The sequence below is a fragment of the Myxine glutinosa genome, chromosome 5 (genome assembly GCF_964187855.1).
Source record: "Myxine glutinosa chromosome 5, kmMyxGlut1.1, whole genome shotgun sequence".
NCBI lineage: Eukaryota > Metazoa > Chordata > Myxini > Myxiniformes > Myxinidae > Myxine > Myxine glutinosa.
This window is the reverse complement of record NC_136265.1, coordinates 31,546,154-31,557,020: the sequence shown is the minus strand read 5'-3', so window position 1 is coordinate 31,557,020 and position 10,867 is coordinate 31,546,154. Positions and strand designations below refer to the sequence as shown.

The window sequence follows — 10,867 nt, the reverse complement described above, 5'->3', positions numbered from 1 at the left end:
TTGTAAAGCGAAAAGTTTTCGATACCTTCAAGTTTAAAAATGAAGAAGAGTCGTGGGGTCCATAGGCCTCTGACAGGCATATGATGTTCATTTTAAGACTGAATCAACACGTCTTCGATCATAAATTACTTTTTGAAGAAACAAAGGTACATTTTGATTACAACTCAAGCAAAGGAAACCAGGCAATGACCGTTACTCTGCCATGTGTGTGTGTGACCTAGTCCCGTGTGTGTGTGTGCGTGTGCGACCCGGTCCCCCCCACCGTGTGTGTGTGTGACCCAGTCCCCCGTCCCCGTGTGTGCATGTGCGACCCAGTCCCCCCCCCCCCCCCCCCCACCGTGTGTGCATGTGCGACCGTCCCCACCGTGTGTGTGTGCGTGTGCGACCCAGTCCACCCCCCACCATGTGTGTGTGACCCAGTCCCCTCCCCCCTGTGTGTGCATGTGCGACCCAGTCGTCCCTCCCCCCCCCCCCCCCCCCCCCCCACCGTGTGTGTGTGTGTGTGTGTGTGTATGAAAACACTCCTCGGTGCAGTGGGAGGGGTTTGGAGGGAGAGGATTTGAACTCTTGGAGTCACATTTCACATGAGATATGTAATCACACATTTCAAACTGTATTTCCCATGTGCATGCACATGCATTCACATGTTATCAGAAGTAAATAAATTGTGTAGGTTACGTCATTTGTGGATCATAAATTGCCAGTAACCATTTTGTAAAACTGAATGTGCAGGTGCATCATCTAACTCAATATGTCCAAACGTCACACACGTCCATGCCTGTGGGATTCCCACGGGTGACCCCACTAGTTTATTTATATATTACGTGCACCGGAAAGTAATGTCCCTTTTTTATAGCTGTGCACAGCACTACTCGGGTAGCGAAACACGACGCACTCTTTATTTTCTCAAAGTGTCCCGCGGGGTATTGTATTTTTCGTCCAGGTACGAAATGCAGACATGACATCTCTGAAACAGGTTGACCGTCGGTCGGAACCATTGGAACGAATTAAACGCGGAACGAATGACATTACGACAATGACAAACGTGTACAAGCAACGGCTATCCCACCGACCCGCACGACATCGAAACAGTTGTCATTGTTTCCAAACGATGCGAGTGAGGCCGTGTATAGGCTTCGAATCGCTGGTTGCATCGCGTGTTAAGATTTAATCGGGAATTGATCGATTTCCGTGGTATTCGGTGAGTGTTGAACTTTGACGAATCAGCTTTCGGGTAAAACACGATTACTGGTTTCTTGCATCCGTTTGTGCAACACGAGGGTCATTTTGTGACGACCACCGAACACGTTCTGCGGGTCATGGACCGAGACCCCCGAAGCTGCGCCCCCTCTCTGAGCTCTTCGGACTCCAAGTGGGGCTCTGATGGAGGGAACAGGGGGGGTCTGGGAGGAGGTGTAGAGATCTGCGAGTTCAGGATCCTGGACGTTCAGCACCTTCGTGATGAAGGGGGCGGAGCGCACCTGGAAGCAGGAGGAGTTGCAGGTACGGGTTTGTTTTGTGACGTGCGTGAGGCTGATGATCTGTTTTCATATTTAAACCGACATGTTGATGACCAAGTGGTCTTCATGTGCGACTATGGACATGGTGGCAACAATGATCATTTCCTGCTACTGTCTTCGTTTTGACCGGAGGTGTCTCCCGAACACCGTCAACGTGTTCGTCAGGGTCCCATTATGTACTTGGAGTGCATACCATGTCGATCATGCATTGTACAACTCGGGATAGACAAGAGAACTGACTCGCAACACTCGACTCCTCCATACGAACCACGCGGACCCAAGAGCGATCCACGTGTGTAGATCTGACATCGCGTGACACATCACGTGACGCATTACTCTCTTTCATGGCCCCAAACATCGACCACTTTGTCTTGAATATTTGGTATTAATAATATAATGAATGTTTAATTAACTTAATTTAAATTATTGCACATTGAGATTTACTTAATATTCTTCCCTTTTCTGTTCGCATTTCACTGTTAAATGACTTTTGTACAAGAGAGAAGGTGTTTGGTCGATTCTATTGTCACGTGAATTGTCGCTGATAGTATGGCAGATAGGTGCAGGAATTGTACCTTTGATGATACAAGCATGGCATTTGGCACACAGTTTGAGTATGGCAGATAGGTGCAGGAATTGTGCCTTTGATGACACAAGCATGGCATTTGGCGCACAGTTAGAGTATGGCAGATAGGTGCAGGAATTGTACCTTTGATGACACAAGCATGGCATTTGGCACACAGTTTGAGTATGGCAGATAGGTGCAGGAATTGTGCCTTTGATGATACAAGCATGGCATTTGGCGCACAGTTAGAGTATGGCAGATAGGTGCAGGAATTGTACCTTTGATGATACAAGCATGGCATTTCGCACACAGTCACAGTATGGCAGATAGGTGCAGGAATTGTACCTTTGATGATTCAAGCATGGCATTTGGCGCACAGTCAGAGTATGGCAGATAAGTGCAGGAATTGTGCCTTTGATGACACAAGCATGGCATTTCGCACACAGTTAGAGTATGGCAGATAAGTGCAGGAATTGTGCCTTTGATGACACAAGCATGGCATTTCGCACACAGTTAGAGTATGGCAGATAAGTGCAGGAATTGTGCCTTTGATGACACAAGCATGGCATTTCGCACACAGTCAGAGTATGGCAGATAAGTGCAGGAATTGTGCCTTTGATGACACAAGCATGGCATTTGGCACACAGTTTGAGTATGGCAGATAGGTGCAGGAATTGTACCTTTGATGATACAAGCATGGCATTTGGCGCACAGTCAAAGTATGGCAGATAGTTGCAGGAATTGTACCTTTGATGATACAAGCATGGCATTTGGCGCACAGTCAAAGTATGGCAGATAGGTGCAGGAATTGTACCTTTGATGATACAAACATGGCATTTGGCGCACAGTCAGAGTATGGCAGATAGGTGCAGGAATTGTACCTTTGATGATACAAGCATGGCATTTGGCGCTCAGTCAGAGTATGGCAGATAGGTGCAGGAATTGTACCTTTGATGACACAAGCATGGCATTTCGCACGCAGTCACAGTATGGCAGATAGGTGCAGGAATTGTACCTTTGATGATTCAAGCATGGCATTTGGCGCACAGTCAGAGTATGGCAGATAAGTGCAGGAATTGTGCCTTTGATGACACAAGCATGGCATTTCGCACACAGTTAGAGTATGGCAGATAAGTGCAGGAATTGTACCTTTGATGACACAAGCATGGCATTTCGCACACAGTTAGAGTATGGCAGATAAGTGCAGGAATTGTGCCTTTGATGACACAAGCATGGCATTTCGCACACAGTCAGAGTATGGCAGATAGGTGCAGGAATTGTACCTTTGATGACACAAGCATGGCATTTGGCACACAGTCAGAGTATGGCAGATAGGTGCAGGAATTGTACCTTTGATGACACAAGCATGGCATTTGGCACACAGTTTGAGTATGGCAGATAGGTGCAGGAATTGTACCTTTGATGATTCAAGCATGGCATTTGGCGCACAGTCAGAGTATGGCAGATAGTTGCAGGAATTGTGCCTTTGATGATACAAGCATGGCATTTGGCACACAGTTAGAGTATGGCAGATAGGTGCAGGAATTGTGCCTTTGATGATACAAGCATGGCATTTGGCGCACAGTCAAAGTATGGCAGATATGTGCAGGAATTGTGCCTTTGATGATACAAGCATGGCATTTGGCACACAGTCAGAGTATGTCCTAAGAAAGATATTTGGCTATAGGGCCATCTCAGATTTGTCCTTTTTTGAAAAATGGCCGCCATTGTTGTCACGGGACAAATCTGCGATGGCCCTAAAGCCATATATCTTCCTTAGGACATACTCTGACTGTGTGCCAACTCTCGTGCTTGTATCATCAAAGGCACAATTCTCCCAAATATTTCACCTACCTGCCGTACTATGATGGCTGTAATCACGTGATGTTATATTGATATACGAGGCTGTGTTGTTCGAGCTTGTACAAGGAAAGTTTTCCTTGGTGTTATATGGACACTTTTACTTTTGGCGTCAGTTGTGTCATATTATCACTGTATCACACCAATCTAATAATAATAATAATAATGCATTTATTTTATATAGCGCTTTTCAGGAAGCCCAAAGACGCTTTGATAGAGTGCAAAACATAATGCATAGCAAAGTCGGTACCCTCCCCATTATCTCCTTCATGTCTGCGTCATCCCACCCCTCTGTGTCCCCAAATTCAGCACCACTCCTCGCCATATATCCCCCCTCACTGCATCCCCCACACCCATAACCCTACCCGGCTTCTCCCCCAGCCAGACGTCTTCCTCTCCCTCACCCCGTCCCCTTCACGTACTCTATCTCACCCTGTCCCCTTCACGTACTCTACCTCACCCCGCCTCCTTCACATACTCTCCCTCACCCTGCCTCCTTCGCATACTCTCCCTCACGCCGCCCCCTTTGCATCCTTTTCCTTTGCCCTGCCCCATTCACATCCTCTCCCTTGCCCTGTCCCCTTCACATCCTCTCTCATCACATCCTCCCATCCTTCACATCCTCTTCCTTGCCCTGCCCCCTTCACATCCTCTCCCTTGCCCTGCCCCCTTTACATCCTCTCCCTTGCCCCACCACCTTCACATCCTCTCCCTCGCCTCGACCCCATCCTCTCCCTCACATGCCTCCTTCACATCCTCTCCCTCACGCCGCCCCCTTTGCATCCTCTCCCTCGCCCTGTCCCCTTCACATCCTCTCCCTCATCCCACCCCCTTCACATCCTTCCCTCACCCTGACCCCTCACATCCTCTGGGTGTAAGACCACCGAGTCGTACCAAAGACGTTAAAAATGATAAATGCTGCTTCCTTGCTTGGCGATCAGCATTTTGAATCGTAGAGCACATAGAAACAACCATCGGTTGGCAATACAAGTTCAGGCTTTTACGGGGTCCTGATTTGATGGCCTCATGGCCTCGTCCTGCTGGCCTTGTCCTGCTTTGAAGTTCCTTGTGAATCATTCCATGCGCTGGTTTATTCTGCTGCGATTATGTATGCCCTACTTCAATAACCCGAATATCCTGCTGATGTTGTGCTGCAGCTTTATCGTATAAACACAAGATAATATTTAATTATTTACCTCCTTACCTGGCATAGCATTGAATTCTGTGCAGGTGAATCGGGTCCATTGGCAGGATTTTTCCATGGTGGCGATCCTCACATTTCAAGCTGCATTCGGGTGAAGGAAGAGAAGAATGAAGATTTTGTCTCTCTCGGTGGTGAGCACAGCACTGAGTTCATTGTGTTTCTGAGTTGGTGAAATGGGTTTAATTCACTTTATTTAATTTATTTTGTAACTTCGGGTTTACAGTGATCTCGATGAAGTGATGAATCCATGGTCCGTCTTCCCTCCCCTCCGGTGAATGTTGAGGAATGAGTATTTTCTGATGCATTTTGTGATCTTTTATTCTTCCTTCTGCAATCTCTGATGGTAGAGAGCTTTAACGCAGCTCATTGAATTACACCAGAGTATATTGCTTTACTGTAAGACTGGTAAGACGTTTTGTTTACATTGTGTCCCAGGTATGTGTTGGTGAGAATTGTTTGCTTCTCCTACCATGCTACTCCTAAAGACATTGTTAGACAAAAGTTTAATCTGAAAAACATACCTTTTATTTTGATTATCAGGACTGTTGAAGATGCAGTGTCGGTGACTTTGTACAAACAGATTTTGTTTCTCTGCAGATTCTATAGTGGTGGTGAAGGTGGAACCTGATCCTACAGATGATTCTCCCTCACAAGGTGTGTGTGTGTGTGTGTGTGTGTGTGTGTGTGTGTGTGTGTGTGTGTGTGTGTGTGTGTGTGTGTGTGTGCGCGCGCGCGCATCTGTCCTCCAAAAGTATGAAACCGAGCGGCCCAAAACTTTGCGTGCATACAAAGGGGATAATGAAAGCTTGGTATTTGGGTAAATGTCAACAACCCTTTTGAAGACAATTTTGGGGTGCTCATAATTAAAATAAATAAATAGGGGCAATACCCCTGGGCGCTCACCTGGTGGGATAAGGCAGTACACCACACTGAATGAAGGTGCTTTAAACAGTATCATGGTATTTTTTATCCAATTTCAATGGTTGCTAGAAGACAGGCCAGCATGGAGAACCATACTAACCCAATCATAAGACTTTAAACAAACAAGCAAAAAAATACCTATTTCAGGGAGTACCCTCCACCCCCACCCCATATACCTCCTTCGACCCTGGTTTTTCTAAGCCCTTGAACAAACGTTGGTACATCACGTGTGATGAAGGTTGTGGTCAAGTTTCATCAAAATTGTGTGTGCAGTTTCTGAGAAGAAAGCAAATGCCTATTTTGGGGGTCAAAAACCCCGCCCCCATATCCCGCCTTAGGCCCTGTTTTTTGTAAATGCCAGGAACAAATGTTGGTATATCATGGGTGATGACTGGAACGTTGTGGTCAAGTTTCATCGGAATTGCTTGTGTAGTCTCTGAAAAGGAAGCAAATACCCTCAAACCCCGCTATTCGCAGGGGATACGTTCCTGGAAAATCCGCGGATAGCGAAACCGCAAATAGCGTGGCATTGTTTCAATGGAAAAAGGGGGGATAGGTTCCCAGGTCACAAAAATCCGTGAATAGAGAGGAGAAAACTGCGAATGGCGAGACAAAATCCGTGAATGGTGAGACAAAATCCATGAATGGTGAGACAAAATCCATAAATGCTGAGACAAAATCCGTGAATGGTGAGACAAAATCCGTGAATGGTGAGACAAAATCCGTGAATGGTGAGACAAAATCCGTGAATGGTGAGACCAAATCCGTGAATGGTGAGACGAAATCCGTGAATGGTGAGACCAAATCCATGAATGGTGAGACAAAATCCGTGAATGGTGAGACAAAATCCGTGAATGGTGAGGCAAAATCCGTGAATGGTGAGGCAAATCCAGAGAATGTCGATAATAATCCGCAAAGGTCGAGGAAAGTCCCGCAAATGGCGAGGAAAATCTCACGAATGTCGACGATAATCCATGAAGGTCAATAAAAATCCCGCGAATGTATGCCGCGGCATTGTTTCAATGCCCTTGAAAAACCGCCAATTCGTGGAACACAGCCGCGAATAGAAAAAAAAAAACCGCGATTTCGTGGAACACTGCCTCCAGTAGGAATAAAACCGCGAATTCGCGGGACACTTTTTCCACGAATAGAGAAACAGGTCGCATTTTATCACCCGCAAATACGCGGAACCCGCAGATAACGTGATCCAATAGTACCTATTTTGGGGCAATCCCCCCCCCCCACCCCCTCCCTTCATATTCCGGTCAGAGAAGCAATGGCTGGTATTTGTTTGTCCAAAATAATTGTGCAAGTTGAACATGATGATGCTGGATGATTGCAATTATTTGATGGGTTGTGTTGAGTATGGTTTAAGACTTGCTTTGTATTGTTGCAGAATATAATGTGGAGGTGAAGGTGAAACCTGAGCATGTGGACGACGGTTTCTTTCAAGGTAACTCCAACCTTAACCATCATGTTGCAAAAACCTCTTCTGTTGCAAATACCTGAAAACATGTTTGTTTTTTTAATTGAGGCAAACGAACAAGAACTCGAAATGCAATCTGACAACGTGAGCTGTCCATGTTGAAATGAGGTTGGTCAAAAGAGTTGCTCTATTTGGAATTGGAACATCAAAGTGTCAGCGGTGGTTTTGTGAACATTGCTCCGGCTGAAGCCTTTTCCAGTGAGATCGCCAAACAATCCGCATGGAAGAAGTGTTGAAGCCCAACATAATTGGCCTCTGGAATCAAACCGCTGAAGTGAAGTATAATGATGAGGTTTGAGCCACTCGGGCCTCAAACCATTCAAGCTTATCCTAACAAAAAAAAGAAGCAATTTGTTAAGATTATTGATATCCTCAAAGTTCTAGTGGGATAGTATGTTCCAATTTGTTGTCAGCCACCCTCATTTCTTCTGCTGGTATCTATCACTTAGTCTTGACACTTCAACGTCTGTCAAATATTTTGGTGACGAGACAATATTTTGGTTCTTCTGTTGGTTCTGTTCAATATTTTGGTTTTGTTTAGGTGACAAGACGCATCAACATAAACAACCCACAGAGGCAACATTACAGGGTTTTTGCACTGGGATTCACCTCAAATGAACATAACAGTAAATGTGATGATGTTTGTAAAATGGTTTTTATTTAATTATTTATTATTTGCATGAATCTCGAGCTCATTGTTGAGATTGTTCACAAATTACATGCAGGAGTTAGATATTGGTAGACATGACTGTGTTTTGTTGCGGGAGTCTACCTGAACTATTCTGAGTATTTGCGGGAGTACAGTTCTACCTCGCTTAACACTACCCGGGAAAAAACACTTATTCGGTACAGAGCTCTTTGTCCTGGTGAAAGATTTTACGAAAAATTCTGTATATTTAAAAAAAAAAAGAAGAGAAAATCTACAACACGCAGTGCTCGCTGGGTAAACGCACCTGCCGCCATTGTTTGTGCTGTGAGCCAATCAGCACTGTTTACTCCTCCTTCGTTTTACAGCAGGATGAGCTTCCTCTCACCTAGTGCCCCACCACTGCCATGCAGGAGGACTGGAGCAGTCGGAGCTGCAGCAATTGTTGTTTTTATTAATATTTGTACGTATTTTATGTTTTTGTTCATACTAACTGATCAAAATGTTATAATAAAATAATTGTTTTTATTTATAAAATAATGTGTTTACTATCTATTATTAGTCGCGATACCCCAATGAAGTCCTCATATACAGCTCGTGCGTAAGAAATAACGCTGTCGGGGACGCACCTCCATATGAATGATGGTATAATGACGCTTTTATGGTGTTTTCGATTCGCGCTCTCTTTTCCAAGAACCTGCTTTCATACTGAGTGCTAAGTGAGTTATTACTATATGGTGTGTGTAGCCTTTGTCTAACAGCAGGGGCTTTCTTGCATAGGCCATTGCACTTTCTTTCCCTTTACCATGCTGCTCAACTCGATGAACTCGTACATGGGAAACTGCAGGTTTCACAGAACTTGACATTATATATAATTTTGTTTGATTGGCATATGGGTGTAACCCAACTACCCCTTTCTTCGTTTAACCTTTCTTTGTTATTTGCTTGTTGGTTCAATACAACAACCTAATAATATAACATTGTTTAGGTGAGATGCCTCCAGGGGAGGCAGGGTGTCTTCCCGATTTCACTTCCTCCACTTCGCAATGGACTTTGGATGGCATTCTTGTGAAGCGAGAGCCTTGTAAGAATTCTCTCCCTACGGATGGTGAGTACAGCATTGAAGTAGTAACTGTTGGGCAGGCGCAATAATTTCTTGCCAAAATTTAATGTTTTGCAAAACCATAATTTGTTTCCAGTAATTTATATGGATGCAGTCATGGCTTACCTGTGGGAATCCATAATTGGCATTAAAGGGGAACCCAAATGTAATTTTTTTCTTCTGAAAATCATTCGTCACAGTCTAACTTGAGGGGAAAAGAAATTTGAATTTTTTGGACAAACACAAAGTGTGGAAAAAAGCCCTAAAGTGTCGATTTTCAATTTTTGCCAGTGATGTCGCACTAGGAATGCCCACCTCGATCCAAATGGCAGTTTACATAGAGAAGCGGTGCATGTCGAGCTTGGAGCCCGATACTGAATCCACCGTCATTAGCAACTATGACGGTTCTCAGTATGTTGAAACTGATCAGTGGGATTTTGAAGAAGCTATTGGAGACAAAATTAGTGATGGAAACGTCTTCAGGGAAATTATGGAGCCGTATCATTTCGAGCCTTATGCGAGCGATTCAGACGAACATGGTGACGATGGAGATGTCGCTGAAGATTAAAACACTGGTCACATGTTCACAACAGGTTTAGTGTATTTTGTTTTTCCATTCAATTGAAGGTTTATCAGGGATTTTGTATTGATTGATATATCGGTTATACAATAAACCGTCAATATCGCAGGGGTTACGTTCCTGGAAAATGTCTCAAAAGTTAAAACCGCGATGGTGGAAACCAAGGGTCAATGGGAAAAGAGGAGTTTGGTTCCTGGGATTCGAGAAGATTTGGAGGAAGGTTGCCGGCAGACAGAAATAAAGACATAACAATAGAAATAAACATGTGAAATAAATATAAAGCATGTTAACATTGAAATAAAAATGAAAATAAAATAAATATAGTATAAAATAAACAAAAACACAAGACTTTTGCCTGTTAAATTTATTCCAAAGCAGGGACGTGATTTTTACAAAACGGGGAGGCTGGTGACAGTAAACACATTACGTACTCTGCCGTAAATAGAAAACACAAGACTTATCTCAGGATGATGATGATGCTGATCCTGCGAAAGGGGGGAGGGTGAAGGTTCGAAAGATGTGGATGTAGAACTTGCCATGGCTGTTTGAGCTTCAGTCGCCTGATGCATTGCCACATAGAAGAAGGGTAAGACGATTCTTAGCAACCTTGACCAGAAGCAGATCTTTCCTGCTTGGACAGGAAGGTACGAGATGGCATCCTCTTCCAAAATATTCCCGTGTTTTGGCGTTAAAAACTGCTCCAGCATAAATCCCTTCACCTTGATTAGTTGCATGAGCTGGGATGGGTAGTTTTTCGCAGCATCGTGCTCTGCCATGGTGGAACTGGAGCTTTTGGCACTTTTACCTTGTATAAATGTTGGTTAATTCACAATGGTTTCTACCATATTACCAGTCCACTGAAAGACTTTTTTTTCCTGTTTTGTCCTTCACCCAAACATTAAGCGCTTTTCCATCCTTTCAATAAGAGGATCACTGGACTGGAATGAGACTTTTTCACTTTGCTGGCGGGGAACAGTTGCACA

The 10,867-nt window shown here is 44.4% G+C and overlaps 1 protein-coding gene across 1 annotated transcript in view; it reads left to right on the top strand.

Annotated features, from left to right (window-relative positions):
- Positions 1-1,152: 1,152 nt before the first annotated feature.
- Positions 1,153-10,867, top strand: part of LOC144892235 (uncharacterized) — a 36,549-nt gene continuing 26,834 nt past the window's right edge. Inside the window, exons 1-5 of the mRNA XM_078777827.1 lie at positions 1,153-1,503; positions 5,176-5,280; positions 5,747-5,803; positions 7,467-7,523; positions 9,191-9,310. Of these exons, the coding sequence (XP_078633953.1) occupies positions 1,320-1,503; positions 5,176-5,280; positions 5,747-5,803; positions 7,467-7,523; positions 9,191-9,310 (523 nt within the window). The 5' untranslated portion in view covers positions 1,153-1,319. The remainder of the gene's footprint in view (positions 1,504-5,175; positions 5,281-5,746; positions 5,804-7,466; positions 7,524-9,190; positions 9,311-10,867) is intronic.